This window comes from Melanotaenia boesemani, chromosome 12, assembly GCF_017639745.1.
Source record: "Melanotaenia boesemani isolate fMelBoe1 chromosome 12, fMelBoe1.pri, whole genome shotgun sequence".
Classification (NCBI taxonomy): domain Eukaryota; kingdom Metazoa; phylum Chordata; class Actinopteri; order Atheriniformes; family Melanotaeniidae; genus Melanotaenia; species Melanotaenia boesemani.
The window spans coordinates 25,671,373-25,690,018 of NC_055693.1; the positions used below are offsets into that span (position 1 = coordinate 25,671,373).

General features: G+C 39.7%; 1 protein-coding gene across 6 annotated transcripts in view; it reads left to right on the forward strand.

Annotated features, from left to right (window-relative positions):
* myo1b (myosin IB) overlaps positions 1-18,646 on the forward strand; it is a 61,273-nt gene that overhangs the window by 31,410 nt on the left and 11,217 nt on the right. For 3 of the 6 annotated variants that reach the window (XM_042001100.1, XM_042001102.1, XM_042001104.1), the window contains exons 5-19: positions 721-825; positions 3,333-3,379; positions 5,011-5,074; positions 7,740-7,838; positions 8,790-8,893; positions 9,973-10,120; positions 10,537-10,655; positions 11,000-11,086; positions 11,223-11,288; positions 11,839-11,844; positions 14,200-14,304; positions 16,861-16,923; positions 17,076-17,276; positions 17,400-17,626; positions 17,788-17,988. In XM_042001100.1, coding sequence (XP_041857034.1) covers positions 721-825; positions 3,333-3,379; positions 5,011-5,074; positions 7,740-7,838; positions 8,790-8,893; positions 9,973-10,120; positions 10,537-10,655; positions 11,000-11,086; positions 11,223-11,288; positions 11,839-11,844; positions 14,200-14,304; positions 16,861-16,923; positions 17,076-17,276; positions 17,400-17,626; positions 17,788-17,988 — 1,642 coding nt within the window. The remainder of the gene's footprint in view (positions 1-720; positions 826-3,332; positions 3,380-5,010; positions 5,075-7,739; positions 7,839-8,789; positions 8,894-9,972; positions 10,121-10,536; positions 10,656-10,999; positions 11,087-11,222; positions 11,289-11,838; positions 11,845-14,199; positions 14,305-16,860; positions 16,924-17,075; positions 17,277-17,399; positions 17,627-17,787; positions 17,989-18,646) is intronic. The other 3 variants (XM_042001101.1, XM_042001103.1, XM_042001106.1) reach the window with 1 other exon arrangement.

The window sequence follows — 18,646 nt, forward strand, 5'->3', positions numbered from 1 at the left end:
CCCTGGGAGATTAAACATATATATATGTGGATTAAAATCTCCTCCTTGATACTCTGTTGCGTTTCTTTCTCTTTTTTCCCTACGGCCTTCCTGTGGCATAAAAAAAGATAAGTATGTTTGTAAGCCAAACTCATCAGCAGCCTGTACAAAAAACTACAGCAGAGCTCTCTTCTATCCTCCCCTGGCACATCACACTCATCAGTTCTGGGTCACTGTCATCTCACCGGTCACGAGAGATGATCCTGATGCCAGCAGTCCTCCCACGAGGCATGTCACTTGTTCCAAACAGGACGGCTTGGTCTTTGAGCCTCTGCTTCAGGAGCAAAGTTAATTTTGGGGAGAGTGCTTCACTTACAGAACACACACTGAGAGTTTTCAATCGATGTCGGCTCTGACATGAACAGCAGATGAGGAGCATTTGTTACATCCAGACATCTTTTCCAGGGCTTTTTTTCTTTTTGCTTCCCAGTGAAATCAGTAGATTGAATGATGATATTATGATGAAACGGTGGTCAACACCTCACTTAACATAAGTGGGCTTCTAAAACAAGGCCTCTTTTTCCCTGATGGGTGTTGAGCAGGATGATATAATGGGGAATTTGGGGGGGGGGGGGGGGGGGGGGTGCAACTTGTGGGTGTGTCCCTCTTGGTCTTCTGTCTTGCAAAGGCTTTGACCCAATACTACTTATATCTATGTGTGTATCTGTGTGTGTGTTTCAGAGGCCAGCAAGCTGGTGATGTCATACGTGGCAGCGGTGTGTGGGAAGGGCCAGGAGGTGAACAAGGTCAAGGAACAGCTGTTGCAGTCCAATCCCGTGCTGGAGGGTGAGTGAAAACAGTCCAGTTGGGTCCCAGTTCGGGAGCCAGATCGTCTGAAGTTCACATCTAGATGGAAAATGTGTTAGCAGGGGGATACGGCTGCTCCAATTTAGCTGCTGCTGGGAAAACCAGTTAAAGTTGGGAAAACATCAGCATGCTGTTTCAATGTTCAAGTCTTGGACCTACATGGATTTCTTTACATTTTGCTTGAAAGTGGCCAAACTTTCTTGCAAACGCTTTAAGTGTCTTTAGCAATAGTTCTCAAGTATTTCTAAAAGTCACTTTTTTTTTCTTTTTCTTTTTATTTACCCAATCAATCCAGTCCTTGTATCTAAATATCTTCAGAGGAATGTCTGTTCTTGTTTTAGCCACTTTAAGCCACTAAACCATGAATAATTCATATATTAAAAAGGTACTTTGGGACAAGGGAGGAACCACTGTTCTCTACACATAACAGACAACTTGGCAAAGAACCAGGTTTAAATTGTATAATGAGGTAGTTTACTAGCAGCATGTCACAGAGATGTCATTTGTTCACGTTTGTTTTTATTTTACTTTTTATTAGTTGCATCTGTGGATAATGCAGATGATAATTCAGTTTGACAGACACAAAGTAATATTTTTACACCATTGATTCTCAGTTATTTGACAGAAAATGTGACATATCTCAGCATCGTGGTGCAATGTGGCAGGCAAAAGGAAATATAGACATAAAAAAAGTATCTGAAAATTATGTCCTTAAGAAAAAGAAAAAAATAAAACCAAGAAAGACCTGACACGGGACCCAAGAGATGCGTCCTATCCTTTAGTTCATCCATTCATTGTTTGCTGAAGCCTCATCAGAACTGGCTTCCATGGAAGGGTAGCTTTTAGGAAGTCGGTCTTAAAGAAGGGAAACAGGGAAAAAAGGCTGAAGTGTGCCACAAAAACTAAAACTGGACTTAAAATCAGTGGCAGCAAGAATCCTCCCCACAACCTGGAGCTCACTATTGAAGCAGCGTGGGATCATCTTGACAGAGAATGAAAAATAAGGTTGAAAACATCCAAAGAAGAGCTTTGGAAAGTCCTTCAAGATCCCTGGAGAATCATTCCTGAAGACTACTTTAAAGAAATGTTAAAGCATAAAGGCAATTATACCAAATAGTCAATCTTGTCTGAATGGTGGTATTTATTATTATTATTATTGTTGTTGTTTTTATTTATTTATTTATTTATTTTTATTTATTTATTTAGTTTTATATAATGGCTACATTTTTCTTTGCATGCTATTTTTAAATGGCTGCAGTACTTACCAGTTTCTTTCAGTTTATATATCTTTTAAAAAAAATGAAAAAAAAAGCTGGCTCAAGACTTTTTGCATGGCCCTAAATGTTTGAATTTTAATTAACCCATCAGCCCATCTACTGTAGTTATTTTACATTTTTTTGACTTGGTCTCCAAGCACACAACACATTTCACTGTCACTGTGGGAAAAATACTGTACAACACACTCTTATTTAGCAGTGCACAGTCATTCCTGCAGCTCAGTGCTGGCACAGAAACAGCTGGCTCTTAATTGGGGGCAGTGGACAGGAAATGCCCATGAATGATGAAGCTATAAGGTTGACTTGCAGTGAAAAACCCTACACATCTGCAAGAGTTTAGCCCCCGCCGATCTAATTGCCCCAACATTTAACAAAAAGAAGATAATAGGACAGGCCGGGGGGGGGGGGCATTTATCCTGCTGAACAAAACGAATCTGTCATGCTTTGCTCTCTGACACTCCGCTTCACTTACTTTTATCGGTTTCCTTCTCTGTCACCCTCCATTTCTTCTCACTTCTTGCTCTAATTTCTCTTTTAGCTCTTTATCTCCAGTATCTCTGCTGCTCTTCTGCTCTGCCTCATCCACCCTCCGGCTGCCGCTCTTACCAGACGAGCAGCCCACACATTTACATTCTGTATACTTTTACACAAATCAATCAGCTTTTATCAGCAATTAAGTATTTATGCTAATGACACTGTGATGTGTGTCTTATTAATAGCATTATAATGTTGAAATGGGGGTTTCAAGCAATTGGAAAAAAAATGTTGCAGAAAATCTTCTTCTAAAAGGCTCGCTGGTGCACTCATTACAATGTTCTTGATGCATGTAATGTGGTCCTAAAAGGCTGTGCTGTGCTTCATGTTTTTGTTTTTGTTTATTCATAAGCAGGGGGCACATACTGAAGCACTTTAACTTGAGCATGCTTCAGTGTGGCGTGACATCAAAGTTCAGTCCTTCCTAAGCCTGAAAAGCCGTGGTGCTTTGCTTAATCCATACAGAATTATGGGGTTTCATCAGTACAAATGGCTTCGACGTTCAGGCATTTTTATGATTGACAGCTGGCTGGTGGGAGGCACAGTGTCAAAGATCATTACTGTAGTTTTAAATATTTAAAAAACAAGCCTTAATGTGTTAACTTAAAGTTTTTACTAGCTTGATTATTAAACATTTTTCCTGTCTCTTTTTTTCATTGATATCTCCTATTTTAGCTTTTGGAAATGCCAAAACAGTACGGAATGACAACTCTTCGAGATTTGTAAGTATTCAGGACTTGAGCTGTTGCTTCTTTTAAGGTTATTGTTCTCTATTAGGGGCCAAAATTCATTTATTTTAAATGTCACACTCCATTAACATTTGTATTTTCTTGTTGCGATAACTACTCATGCAACAGTCTGATCATGTATTAATCATACTTCTTGGGGGACTTTAGTTTGATTTTGTAGCTTCTGCAGCAGTTTGAGTGGGATCAGTGTTCCTGTCTGCAGAGATCTGTAGATGTTCATGCATGTGAGCAAATTTGATGTTCAGTGTGTTATGATGTCTGTCTTAATGGGGACTGGAAATGTAGAACACAAACCGGCATTTATAAGGGCCTTTTATCATCTGTTCTTGTGCTTTTCTACGACCATGTAATTGGAAGACAGTTTTGGAGACACATGCACATTATACGAGCCCTCACACTGCTTCAGTTGATGCACTACTTATGCGCTTGATATATTAAACTTGCACATTTGTTCATCAGCTGCACAATTATGGCCTGAAAATAAATATACAAATAAATCATTTCTCAAAACTATAGAATGCAGAACTTGCACATTTTCACTATGCATACACAGATTTAATGCATTTGCCATGGAGATGACATCTAAAGCACGTTTCAGTTCTGATATGGTTTTGTATAGACAGACATGAATCCAGAGATGTTATTTATGTTTTTTTTTTTTTGTTTGTTTTTTCCCCCAAAGCGAGGCGTGATTTCACACTCCTTGTCTCTTTATTTTCATGGAGGCCTGATACATCAGCAGCAGACTAGCTCACATCAGATCACACTCCTGTTTGTGTTCATGCAAATTTAAATGATTATGTAGCAGCAAAATTTATTTAAAAAAGACGCCTTCATTTAGCTTATTTCACATTCAGTCTGTTATGGTTCCATCATGTCTGACGCAACAAGGCTGAAGTTATTTTTGTTTGTTTTTTTTGTTTGTTTTTTTCCTTATGCATGAATTATGATAAAAACTGGTTATTCCAGCAAGCACCAGCTTGCAGCCTATCCTCCTCTGAACCTTACCTGGCCCAGTTTTACTTCATACATTATTTTCAATCATCTACCTACACTGATGGATATACACATGCCAGTGCCTGGACATGCAGTTGTAACAGAGCATTATAATGGATTATACCCTTGATCTGCTTATAGTTGACCTTGGCATCAGCGTCCATGCAGAAACCTCACGCCTCCACCACATACTACTTCATTAGAGCTCCATCATTTTATCCTAAAGCTATGAATGGAGCCATTGCTTCATTTTTCTGAGTGCAGAGGGCTTATTGAGTTTGGCTGGAGCTCACTCCCCAGCATTACTTGGCCTCATCTGAGGGACCAGTTTGTTAATGATGCATCTGAGGAGAGATGGGGTGGGGGGGGGTTCACTCAGTTTTTAGAGAAAAGGGTATGAAAACCTTTTTAGTCCTGCAGAAAGAAAGAAAAAGAAAACTTTAGTGCTGAAATCCTTACTGTGAACTAAAACTAAACCAAACTCATGAGCTGGATTTGTTTTAAGCCTTTTTTTCTTCTTTATTTTAAAAGCGAAAGCATGATTATAAAAGGATATGTGATATAAAAGGATATAAGTTCATATCTAACTGTTGTACTCTGGCCCTCAGGGAAAGTACATGGACATCGAGTTTGACTTCAAAGGAGATCCGCTGGGTGGAGTCATCAGTAACTGTGAGTAGTATTAAAATATAAACCCCCTTAAAATATATTTTCTAAATGTTAGAGGGAATACTGGGGTGTTTTTATATCCTTCTAGGGCTGTGTTATATTTGAAAAAAACATGCAATGCACGATATTGTTGAATATTGAATCATAGATATTAGTTTTCTTCCTTAGTTGACTCTGTTCAATAAGGAGGAGCAATGGCTTTACTCACAGCTTTGCTTGAGCTCATCATCCTTTTTTCTGAGGCTGAGCCCGTCTGAGCTGAGAAACTAATTTCAGCCACTTGTGTCCATGATCTCATTCTTTCAAACTCTATTTAAGTCCTGTGATGGTATTGGGGGGGGGGGCTGAAGAGAAGGTGGCGAGTTAATCGAAACTACAAACTAATGCAACACTTCATTACTGGTGACGAAGCTCCAGTCTGTCCATCCATCCATCTTTCACTCCAACTTACCATCACTCACGAGCAAGATCCGAAGTTACTTGGATTTCCCTATCTAAGCCAACGTCAGACGTATAAACAAATGTGGTACCAATTGTGTAATAAATATTGTGTAAGTTAATCACTCAGGAGGTCTTAGAAGGACCTGGAAAAACTAGTCTATGCTTTCATGTTTATTCTGCTTGAGATTTTTTTTTTTTGTTTGTTTGTTTGTTTGTTTGTTTTTTTTGTTACCGGTTTACAAAAAAAAAGCAAATTAATTAGACACCTGCAGCTTATTTAGAACTCTGCTGCTCGAGTCCTCACTAAGGACTTTAAATCACCCTGTCATTAAATTGTGAAACTTGCCTTGCCTCATGTGGGCTGCATCCCATTTTAGTTCAGAAATTCCACTTAGTGGAATGCAGCCCTCATTAATGCACCGGTTTGTCCTATTTCATATCAAAAAGTCTTTGTGAGATTGATATGTTCTTAATATTGCAATAACAGGGAATTTTCAGTACTGTGCAGTCCTAGGCTTCTACTTTGTTTATTTATAAATGATGTACATCTGTCTTCTATCGAGGAATCGGTCATTGCAAAAACTACTGAAACTGGTCAAAATTGTGCCCTTTTTCTTTGAATGTATTCATTTAATATATTCATAATGAAGGATGCCTCATGTAGACAGTGTTTGGTGTCCTGCTCGTGCCTCAGAAGGCTTCACGATCTGTCCAGAGCTGTAGGCTTTTACACATTTTATGAAAACCTTTTTGCATGATTTAAACCAGACTGCACAAAAAGCACAATCCCCATTACCCACTTTCTCCAGTCGGCTTTTTATTATTATATATTTTTTTCTTTTCCTTTGTTTTGGTTTGATCTGGCCTCTGTTTCTCTGACCTCTGGCAGGAAAGCCAGCTCAGACAAAACATTGTGAACAAAGACGGAAGCTGATGGCTGAGACACAAATGAACCTCTGTCTGCTTGCCCGAGTCAGTCCAACACAAGGGACTGCCTGTGAAGAGGAACTACTGACATGTGACTGATTTAGTCAAAGCTGGCTGGCTGGCTAGATAAATGGATGTGGAAGCTGTTGCAATGCAGACATGGATGGATTCTTCTGTCCTTTGCAGCTCATTATTCTCTATGTGCTTCTCTGAAGCCTTTCGTTCTTATAATTTCTGACCACAGAATACTCCGTAGCTTTGATAAATACAGTATACATTTTCAGCTTGACATTTTTGTCAAAATACAATTGGATATTGTTTTCAGACTTGTGTAGAAGGTTGCAGTAAATGTTCTTGTGGGAAATTGCAGCCTTTGAAAGCAAGATGCAATGCCCTTTTTTTTTATTGCGTTTCTTGCCAGAATGGTGTCAAAAGCTGTCTACGGTATGTTAAGATAAAGAAAAATGGAGTGAAATACAAGAAGTGGCTTTCAGTGGTATTTCATCTTTCTCTCTGCATCTTTGATCACAGCTCCACATTGCTGTTGCCAGCCTCTCAGTCATGGATCTTGTATTATTGATGTGCTTGCTCTGAAGTGCCACTTAGGTGATTCATGACCAGTGGGTGTCACAGAATCACATTTAGCCTGATCTGACCCTGACAACCTCCCAGTTTGCAGCGTTTCCACAGATGCAAACTGGTACTTGTGTCCTCTCTGCGCCCACCAACCAGTGAGTCAGAGTCCAGTCTAAATATTGAGAAAGCAAAGTAGCTGGAGGTTTGATCATAGTTATAATGGTGCACATTTCTCCAAAGCGCTCCATGTGGCGTATTATAAACTGTTAATGTTTCCTAAAATAAGATGATTTCTCTTATTCGGCTAGACTAGCAGTGAAGAAGCTCTCAAGCAGCCTGTGATGTCTTTGAGCTCTGCAGTTGGTCTTTAATTAAATCAAGCTCCTCCTAATGCGGTGAGCAGATGAGGTCTCTTTTTAATCAGGTACTGTTGCACTTGGTCGGTTGCCCAGGAGAAAGGGCTGACTCAGATCCACGAACGGTTCCTTCCCTGAACATTTCCTGTGGTGTTTGTACACACGGAAAATGAGCAACTTTGGCAATATAAATAGATCATTGGACATGGAAATCCTTTGAGCCCCGAATAAATACAGGCTTAATACACAAGGTGTGGTCAGCCACATGTTTAATAGTCAGAAAACCACCTGAGAATCTCCTCTTAAATACTCGCTGTGAAAATTTTCATGTGCTTTTATCTTATTTCATTTTTTTTTTTTTTTTTTAGATCTGCTGGAGAAGTCACGTGTGGTTAAGCAGCCAAGAGGAGAGAGGAACTTCCACATCTTTTATCAGCTCCTGTCTGGAGCCTCAGATGACACACTCAGTAAGTCGTGGAAATATCAGGAAGGAGAGTTAAATGGAAGCATCCATGTATTTTTGTAACTCTGTGGACACAAGCAAGTTGAAAGATTTAAGGGCACTGATAGAAATGGCAGTTTTAAATCCTGAAAAGTAAAGAAAATAAAAAACAGCTGAAATTGACCTTAATCAGCCTAAACCGCAAACAGTGATTGTGATATATATTTAGCACTACTTGTTTGGAATAATTTCAAGCATCAGATTATACAAAACTCTGCTTGCAGGAAGTGATGGATCATTGTTGTTTCCTCTGCCTCGTAATGTTTTGACACGTATGAGGCTGTTGAACACGATCTTACATTTAGTTTCGTCTGGAGTCTTCATCTCTTGTTTAATTCCATCTTTTTAAAATCTTGTGTAAAAGCGTCTTCCAGCTGAAGTGCAGCTGTAAGAACACATGGCTTATACATTAATGACTCAATCTTCCTGCCTGACAAACACTACAGAGAACAAATCCTGGCAATGAAACCTGTTCCCTCTGTTTACTTTGCTGTGGACAGAAGGCATTGTTTTATGTCCTGAACACAGACCAACAATATAATGGTCATCGACCCCTAGAGTGCACACATCAGAGGGGTTGGGTTCAGCTGTAGTTAATGCAGCCGCTAATGAAATCTGACACATGCACTCGCAAGCGGAATAGATTTCTTTTGTTACTTCATTGGGAGGGGGTTGAGGGTTGCAATTTGAGAATCAAGAACAATGTTTACAGCAGTAATTCCCATTTGTTCATACATTGTGCAGAAATTGTTTGGGAATTCTGTGCTCAACTGTTTTTTTTTGTTTTTTTTCTTAAAGCTGAATCTATAAGTGTATTTAACCAAAGGGTGATCAAATATTGCAGCACTTCACCAGCTATGAGTGTGCTGGGTGTGTAACAAAAGCACGCTGAACAGGAGCTACTTTTGTGTTGCAGAGAAGCTCAAGTTGGACCGAGACTTCAGCAAGTACAACTACCTGAGCCTGGACTCGGCCGTGGTCAGCGGGCTGGATGATGCAACCAACTTCAGGACAGTCAGAGTAAGTAGTCCTGATCCGCAAAAAAGTTCATTTTGGCTTTCGTTTTGTAGTGTCATGCTGAGTTAATATGAATCATGTTCAAAGGGTAGATGTAAACTTATCTTTTTTGTTATTTTCCCCCTTATCTCTCTATTCCTGATTGTGAAACAGCTTCACACCAGTCTCCCACCCACCTGTTTGCAAAAACCAGTTGAACTTTGAACTGAACTTCCACTTAAATATGAACTACACGTTAACAGCAAGGCTTGTATTGATTAAACACGTGCTTGTACATTTAACATTTCAGCTTGGGCTCAGCAGCATCAGCAGTGGCCGCTTGGGGAAACCCACAAAGAAAAAGGGGGCAGCTGCTTCCTCGTATTTACTCATGTTTGTTCGCACACATGCAATATCCTGTGTTTTTAGCTGCTTCTTATCCTCACTGAAGGGGACATGAAGGATGTTGTCGGTCAGCTCCTGAGCATTGTAGGAGCTCCTGCTCCAACATACTTCTCTCAGCTACAGACTGAGCCTTCTGTCAGTTTTACTGTACACATTTCCCTGTTTTTCACATCCTGCTTCTCATTCGCTCTCATAGCATTCTCTGCACAGCTGCATCTTTACCGGAAATGCTAAGGGACAGTCCCTCTAAACAATTCATTCAACCTCTTCAAGTTCAAACAGACCACATGTTCGCCATGTCTGTCTTTCCCTTTAGTAGTTAATTTAATGTTTAACAAAATGTTCTGAATTGATCAGTTTACTGCTTCTTTTGAGAGCAATAATGTGGAGAATAAGGGAGTTATTTAATCTGGGATTGATGTATTTTGTTGGATAGTTATGCTTCAAGTGTGATCAAATGCAGGTTTGACTTTGTGAATGTATATCTGTAATTAATGACCCAGCACTGACAGGGTGTTGCAATGTTGATTCAGTCATTATGCAGTGGTGTGTTTGCAGTCACACACTGTCTAATGACTTTGCATTTATTGCTTAGTGCTCTTCTGCACCAGTTTTTCCATGTTTCCCTGCAAAGATTCAACATTTGACTTATGATTTCACCTGCTTTGTTTCCATACTCCAAACACTTGCACTTACAGAATGCCATGCAGATTGTGGGCTTCATGGAGGACGAGTTGCAGTCAGTGCTGGAGCTGGTGGCGGCCGTACTGAAGCTCGGCAACATCGAGTTCAAGCCAGAATCGCGCTGTAATGGTACGGATGAAAGCCGCATCAAAGACAAAAATGGTGGGTTGGATGATTATTTAGGAGTTATTCTCCATCATGATGAAGCTGTGATCAACTGAGCTGCCTTTAAATAATGATTAAATGGATCACATTAGCAGATTTTTCTTATGTAATTTGTAAGTATATGAAACACTTTAAACAAAAGCTTGCCTTGTCAAAGTGACTGCCCCCTGTTGGGTGATTTACTCTCCTTTTGGGAGTCTGCTCACCAAATATGTGTTTTTTATGATATATCACTCCCACAGCTGTTGTGTTTAGGCAAATGTTTGGTTTGCATATTTCCCTCCATGACAACAGCACATCATGTCACCAGATGTCCACGACTCACCTTTTTCTGACCGGTTATTGCTTCAGCTGTGATGTTTGCAGATGTCATTTTTTTCTGATTTAAACATTTCTATTTCTTTTCATTGCAGATTTGAAGGAGATGTGTGAGCTGCTGGGGATCGAACAGTCGGTGCTGGAGAGGGCCTTCAGCTATCGAACAGTTGAAGCTAAGATGGAGAAAGTCTCCACCACCCTGAATGTGGCCCAGGTCAGAGAAAAAGCTGCTACTCAAACTGTTTTTTTTATTTATTTTTTTTGTCTCCCCTTTGACTGACTACAGTTCCTGCTGATTCTGGTCTGTGTTATTGCTGCATGAAAATCTCTACATTATAAATGAGCAGTATTCCTCCCTGAAGTTCAAATGTAGGTCATATCCAAGGCTTAGAAAGTTCAGGTTGACTGGACATATAAAGTGGATGCTGCAGAGCTTTCCAGAAGCAGAAGACCAAAATAAACCTGAAACTCTAATAATATTAATTATATTTAGGATGCATTATTTATTTACTATCCTTTGCTCTGTTTTTTACATCACAAATGATGTTTACTGTGCAGGCCTACTATGCCCGAGATGCCCTCGCCAAAAATCTTTACAGTCGCCTGTTCAGCTGGTTGGTTACCAGGATCAATGAAAGCATAAAAGTAAGTGATTTCCACAAGATATTTTACTCAAGTAGATTCACCTAATTCACTATTCAGTTTGGATATTTTAAGCTGATTGTCATCGACTGCATCGTCATACTGTTATCGTCATGCTAACCGTATTGTCTTTCTGCAGGCCCAAGCTAAAACTCGCCACAAGGTCATGGGCGTATTGGACATTTATGGTTTTGAGATATTTGAGGTAAGAGAAACGGCATATCAAACTGACTCTTTCCAGACACAGACAGACTGAATTAGACCACCCAAACACAGAGGGAGAGTTTTGCCCCAGGCTGTTTGCTTGCATGCCTCCAGTACCTGTGCAGAGCTTATCCGTAAAAACTTGTGGCTGATAAAAACACACACAGAGATCCGATTAGTTTAGCTTCATTGCTCTCGGGGGGTGAAATGGTTTTTGTGGCAAATTTCACAGTAGAAAAATGACCGTAAAATAAACACACAGCTCAACATGCAGGGAACAAATCCTGAACACACCCTATATGTTGTAGATGCTGGGAGATGCATTACACAGTGAGAACTTGCATGACAATTAAGTGCCTGTAGACACGTGAGGCTAAGTGTGCATGCACTGTATAATGGTAATAACATGTTCTTTGCCTTGATGTGGCTTGATACCTCCAGTCCCCACTCCCCCACATATTCATGTCTTTTTCATATCCCTGCTTGTTCATCCCACTCACTCTCAAGTCCTTCCTCTCCTCTCACTGTTGTTGTGTTGTCTGGGTCACCAGGAAGGAGTAAGTAACACCTACACCCGCCTGTTTGCTGTGCCAGTGAGAATGTTGTGATCCTTCATGCTTAATTCAGCTCCTCATTAAAGATCTCCTAGTGTGCAGCGTAGCCGCTCGGCTGAAAAGATGCTAAAGAAGCCTTTGCATCATTTAACTCATGTTGTACACTCAGCTGCTAGTTTATTGAACAAGCTTACCTGAAATTAATGCATCTGTGCTGTGAGCTTGCATGAACAAGGCAGTTTACTGTTCAACTTTTAGACATGTTTGTTCAAATGTAATCACTTTGTTGGACGTAGTCTGTGGGGCTGTTAAACTATACTGCATTAAGAGGTGACTCTAATTTCTAACCTATTCATGAGAATAGGTCTGTTTTGATACTGGTTTAAAAGGATTGCCATATCTTTTTAACCAGGTGTGCTAATTAAACTAGTTAGCAAGAGTTTTGCATCTGTAGCTTATCTCAATGTGGTATGTGGTTGTAAAAGTTAATTTTTTAAAGAAATAGTTCAATATTTTGGGGACATGGAGTCATTCGACTTCTTTTTGAGCGTTAGATCAGAAGATCGATATCACCAAAATTAGCTTAAACATCTGCTGCAAACAGCTACTTAGCTTTGATTTAGCAGGTCAAGTGGGAACCTAAGAGTAACCTAACTTCAGTATAATTTTAATGTGTTACTTGACATGAGTTTTTTGTATGAATTAGTCAAACATTACTGAGCTATTTAGCTTTTAGAGAGCTTCAGAGGTTTACGTTTTGACAGTCAAGTAAACTGTTTCTTCTTGCTGTTTCACTAAACAGACCTAAGTAAATCGCAGTCATGATTCAGTTTGGAAACTGTCCCAGAACATCTTGTTCTGATATTAATTCATATTAAGTGTTAAAACATTTTGCACAAAGATATAAAAAGTTCTTTGTTCACACTAATAAAATATTAGCAGAAGTATGCTAATTTACATGCCGCATGCTGTGTGTAAACAAACCAACTAACATTAATCCAAAAAGATGATGCAGTGTAATGTAAGATCTTCATTATTATGCTGTCATGGCAGACCAGTTTAAGAGACTTACCCATTTTTTTGTGGGTGGATTTGTGGGTTTTGATGCAAAGGGACATTTCAAATAAGAACTGCTGCATTATATTTATTTTCCTGATATAATAATGCAGGTCAGTCTTATTAAAAGTTCACAGAATTTCTTTAATGATTGACCAAAGCAGGAATTACAAAGCGTGGATTCTTAAGAAAACTGTTCTTTCTGAAACATGGCTTAGCCACTGTAGTTCTTCCTGTTTGATTTAAATTTTTACCCCAGTGTTCATCACGAGGACTTTCCCATACCTTAAGGCGAAAGTGAACCATCACCTCTGTGAAATGAGGCTATTAAGTTCAAACGCACTTTTTAAGATGGTTACCTCCTCAAGCTACTATTAACTGCTTGTCATAAAACATCAAAGCTGTAGCTACAATATTTTTAGGGAGTTTTTCTGACATATTTCAGCCTGGTATCTGCTGCCACTTGTGAACAGAAATATTTTAATTCTCGTGTGTGTGTGCGTGCGAGTGTTTGTGTGTTTAGGGGTGAAGATGACCTTTTGGTTTCTCAGTAGAAGGAAATAGTCTTGAAATTAAAACTTAATCTCCCTGTTGCCTTGTGTCTCATTTCCTAGTCACTAAGAAGCTTTGTGTCCTTCACCCTGAACTCCTAATAAACCTACTTCAAAGCTTTCCACCCCTTTGTCTTTAGCAGATAAATATTGAACTAACCCAGCGTACAAAAAGGCATTCTGCTACCAATCATGACTCACCGCTCACTGATGTCAGTGGTTATAACTGACAAAAGTAATCTTTTGTTATTTCTGTATGGGGATAAAAGAGGTTAAGGTTGTAAATATTTAAATATCTCATCAATGGTTAAGGAAGTCTATGAAAGTTTATGGGAACTTGATCTGATAAGATTTTACAATCATCGAGTTCCGATATGACTTCTCACATAGATGTTTACTCTGTGATGGTTGCTGCTGCAGCATCTAACTTGTTCAAACATATTGATAACGTATTGGATGTAGAGCCTTTTTAAAATGTAGAGGATACAACATCGAACAACTTGTGTGCTTCCAAATTTATTTAGAAGAAGTGATGTTGGCTAAACCAGTCACTTTTCTTTATTTTCTACATGTGAAAAGTAGAAATGGCACAAAGCATGGATACCTATTGGAAAATTCTAAACAAATATTACCTCAGACCTTTTCAAATATTGCTACAGAATCCTCATCCAGAGCAAACTATGTTCCACCACCTATCATTCTCCTGTTTTAAAAATAGCAGAGACAATTTTTTTTGTTTCTGGGCCCACAGGACAACAGCTTTGAGCAATTCATCATCAACTACTGCAACGAAAAGCTGCAGCAGATCTTCATCGAGCTGACCCTGCGTGAGGAGCAGGAGGAGTATGTTAGAGAGGTATGTTTGTCTTTACCTGTTCAATAAAGCAAAGTCATTTTAACATTTTTAAGAATTGTTAAGAATAACTTGAATTCTCGGTATTTTCTTTCCAATTCTTACTGGGAGTTAACTCTTGGACCACATCAGCTCAAATGTGTTGTGAGGTTTTGGGTACTTAACAAGCCTTCAGCTGGTACTAATCCAACATTTAGCCCCAGTATTGCGTTTTCACCTATAACTGAATATCTGCCTCATTCAACAAGTCGAAGGCTGGGTTGTTGTGTTGATACTCGATCATGGCAGGCCCCCACAGCATCTTCAACCCAGTCCTGTTATTACTCTGTTGAAACTTCTTCTGCTGTTTCCCAGAGTCCTACGTACTTGTCCACAAGGCGACTACATTTCAGTCGCATTTATATTTTCTATCCCATCTTTCACCCCCCTCTCTACGGACTTTGTGAGACGGAAATGATCCCTCACTCCGAGAGTAAACACTCCCTGTTGTGGGCCTTTAAGCTATGTTTGTTTTCAAAGCTATGTGTATAAGTGCAGCGGTGGTGACCCCCACACCCCCTTTCCTAATAACACTACTACCAATGATATTCCACCCCTGGCTTCTTTCCAGTATACTGCATGGGAAAATACCACAGTCCTGGAGAAAGAAGGGGGGAGAGGGGACTAAGAATCAGGAATGTGGCCAGTCACCCATCAGTTTTTCAGCCACACCTACTTTGCATCTTCCACCTAAAAATATGTCACATTGCTCACAAGATGCATCTTCCCCAACACATCTGTAGCTGTGAAGTGGTGGAAAAATGTTTTTCAGTTTCCATTGGCCTTTTTCTAAAGGGCAAGATGGAAAGTGTTCTTCTCTTCGTCATGGGCTTTGACCTTTTAATGGTTAGCGAGTCTGTAGAACATGACACATAAGCAGAGAAGACAGTTACACCTTTTCAAGTTTCACCAGTATTTAATAAACGCACTGTAGTATACCTATCATTTATTTGTTCCCCTTAGGCTTTACAGTCGCAGCATACAGAAAATGTTCAGATAAGAGAGTGGGATATATTAGAGATGCATAATTGCAACTATTCTCAGCTGTCCATATCAATTTGATTTTTTGTGTTTTGTTTTTTTAAAAGCAGTAACAGGCTGTGGGCCAAACAACGTTTCCCTTCATCTATTTACCACAGAACTTTGCTGAAAGCCAAGAAGCTGTGTGGTTTGTTTATTTGCGTCTTCACTATGATAAGCGCATACTTTTATAACCCAGCAACAACCAAGCATTGATCATTGATGCCACAAAACCTGACATGTTGCAGACTTTTAAATATTCGCAAAACTGAATAATTTTGGCTGTAAGGCATACAGTATCTCTCCATCCAGACTAAACCATCACAAATACAAGATATTTGGTGAAAAATACAGTATTTCTTCATCTACAGTATTATATCTATAAATGCAACTTTAAAGAACCTTAATCATCTCAGGTGAAACATCCAATTGATGCTAAATCTAAAGCAAATTTCTCAAAACTCCATTGAGAAAAAGAGAAAAAAAAATCTTAAATCGTGCACTGTTTTGTGTTACCTCAGTTGTGGCTAAGAAAAAATGGTGCAGATCTGTCTGTAGATGCCAGCTATTAAGCTTGCAGTACCTGTAGAGCCATTTCAGGATGTAACTGGAAGGTAACCATCTTTTAATATCGAGGCTTTTGAGTGTTGTTTCACTCGGACTCTGTCAGAAACTGTATGGCTAAAAAGATTGTCAGCTTAATGATGAAAAGAATGCAAGTCCTTGTTCGTCCCCCTGATAGACTTCAGCCTAAGATAACAGTCTCTTGGTCCTGTTATCTCATATGTTAATCCCTCAGTTAGGAACCTTGGGATGACTCAGCGTTGTCTCTGGCAGCTCATGTTAATTCACTGGTTTGCTCTTGTTTTTAATCATTTAAAAGATTTTGCCAAGCTGAGTCCCGTTGTGTATCGCCGTGAGATGGAAATGATCCTGCATGCTTTTATGTCATCATGTCTAGATTATTATAATTTGTTGTAACTTGTCTGAGTAAGCGTCACTGGATTGTCTTCAAGTTGTTGAGAACACTGCTGCAAGGCTACTCATCCACTACAGAGTTCAATTAAACATTTTGGTTTTATCATATAGAGCTGTACATGGTCAAGCACCAACCTTATATCAGAGAACGTCTGCAGCCATATGTCGCCAGCAGGTCCCTGAGGCCATGTGATCAGGGTCTGCTGGTCCTCCGGCAAACAGTTAAAGCGTAAAGCTGAAAGAGCCATTGCAATAGTCGCTCCTACTCTCTGGTACTCTCAGCCTGACATCCATAAACCTAGTGATCTCTTTTGAAAAGCAGTTGAATACCCGTCTTTACAATCTTGATTTTTATTTAGCTTTTGCTCTTTTTATAATTTTGTGTATTTCTTTGTGAAGCACTTTGATTTTTATCTTGATAGGTGCTATATAAATAAAATTTAACTAACTTGCTTTACTGTTTTAATTTGTTACTTCATTAAAAAGTCTATGAAAATTTTGACCCCATGTGCTTTGTTTCAGGGTATTGAGTGGACCAACATTGAGTACTTCAACAATGCCATCATCTGTGACCTCATTGAGAATGTAAGTCTGCTTTTCAACCCTCAGAGACCATAGAAATCCAGTCAGTGTGAAAGCTTATTAGTCTGGCACTCTATTAGATAATACACTACACTTCACCATCCAGTAATATATTAACTTGGCCTTTTTTTCTTTTCTTTTCTTTGTTGTACAAGAACCAAAATGGCATCATGGCCATGTTGGATGAGGAGTGCCTGAGGCCGGGGACGGTCACTGATGAGACCTTCTTAGACAAACTGAACACAGTGTGCGCTGAGCACCAACACTTTGAGAGTCGCCTGAGCAAGAACTCAAAGTTTCTCAACGACCACAGCCTGCCACACAACTGCTTCCGGATCCAGCACTATGCTGGCAAGGTATCCTGCACAGAAGAAGCTCAGATTTATGCTCAAAGTTTGTGTAATTGTGTGTCTTTGGGCCATTTTCATTCATCATACAAATAAATTTTTGCATCTTCTTTTTTTCCACTTTGCATCAAGGTGCTGTACCGCGTCGAAGGCTTCGTGGATAAGAACAATGACCTGTTGTATCGGGATCTATCACAAGCCATGTACAAGGCCAACCACAGCCTCATCAAACAGCTGTTCCCTGAAGGAAACCCTGCCAAAGTCAACCTAAAGAGACCACCAACAGCTGGATTCCAGTTCAAAGCATCTGTTGGCACACTGATGAGTAACTTGCAGACCAAGAACCCAAACTACATCAGGTAAAAATATTGTCTTTTAAATTTTAAATTGTATAAGTGGTTCATCAAACCAACTTCCCTACGGTTTCTGTTATTTAAACTTTTTTTTTGTTTTTTACCCATAGCTTTTTTTTTTGGCTGCATTGTGTAAATCTTCTGCTTCTGCTCTTCTTTCTTCTTAGGTGTATCAAGCCCAATGACAAGAAGGCATCCCACGTCTTCACCGAGTCTCTGGTCTGCCATCAGGTGCGCTACTTGGGCCTGATGGAGAACGTTCGCGTGAGGCGAGCGGGCTATGCTTTCCGCCAGGCTTACGAGCCATGCCTCGAGCGCTACAAAATGCTCTGCAAGAAGACTTGGCCACACTGGAGAGGGCCCGCCAGGTAATTATTCCTTACTCTGGAGCAGTGACGTTAGGGTGGAAGGGACATCTGTTTGGGCTTGGAAAAAACACAAAGGGTCTTGTAACTGGAAGGTTTCTAAAACAAATCCCTTTAAGATTTTGGTACGAGACTGAGTGTAAAGCTAGTAATGGTCCCAGCTAAGATACTGAACTCCAGATTACTGCCAGTGCTAATGGACTGTAGCTGCTCTAGTCAGCACCCAGGTGCCAGCTATTATTGGAAAAAGGTTCAGACGACTTTCACAAGGGAAAAAAAACTAGATGAGGAAAAGAATAACACAGTTTGACAACGGTATAACTGCTATTTATTTATGTCTAAAATTAATGATAGTTCAAGGTAAATGTAAATGAGAGGAAAAATGTTGGTGCTCACACATGCATTGGTAAGAAAAACCTAGCAACTGGATAGTTGTAAACTAGATGAAAATCCTCTCAGTATCTTCACAGAAACCTGAAGCAGACATGTCACATACTACTCATTTATTGTTCAGCAGAAATGAACCATTGCGTCTCCTTTCCACAACATGTTGAGACATTTCTAATCTGTCTCCTCTATTCCATATCAGCCATTCTTGCCTGTTTCTTCCTCTGTGCTGGTGAAATCACTGATTCCTATCTGCTCTGCCTCACACTGGTAT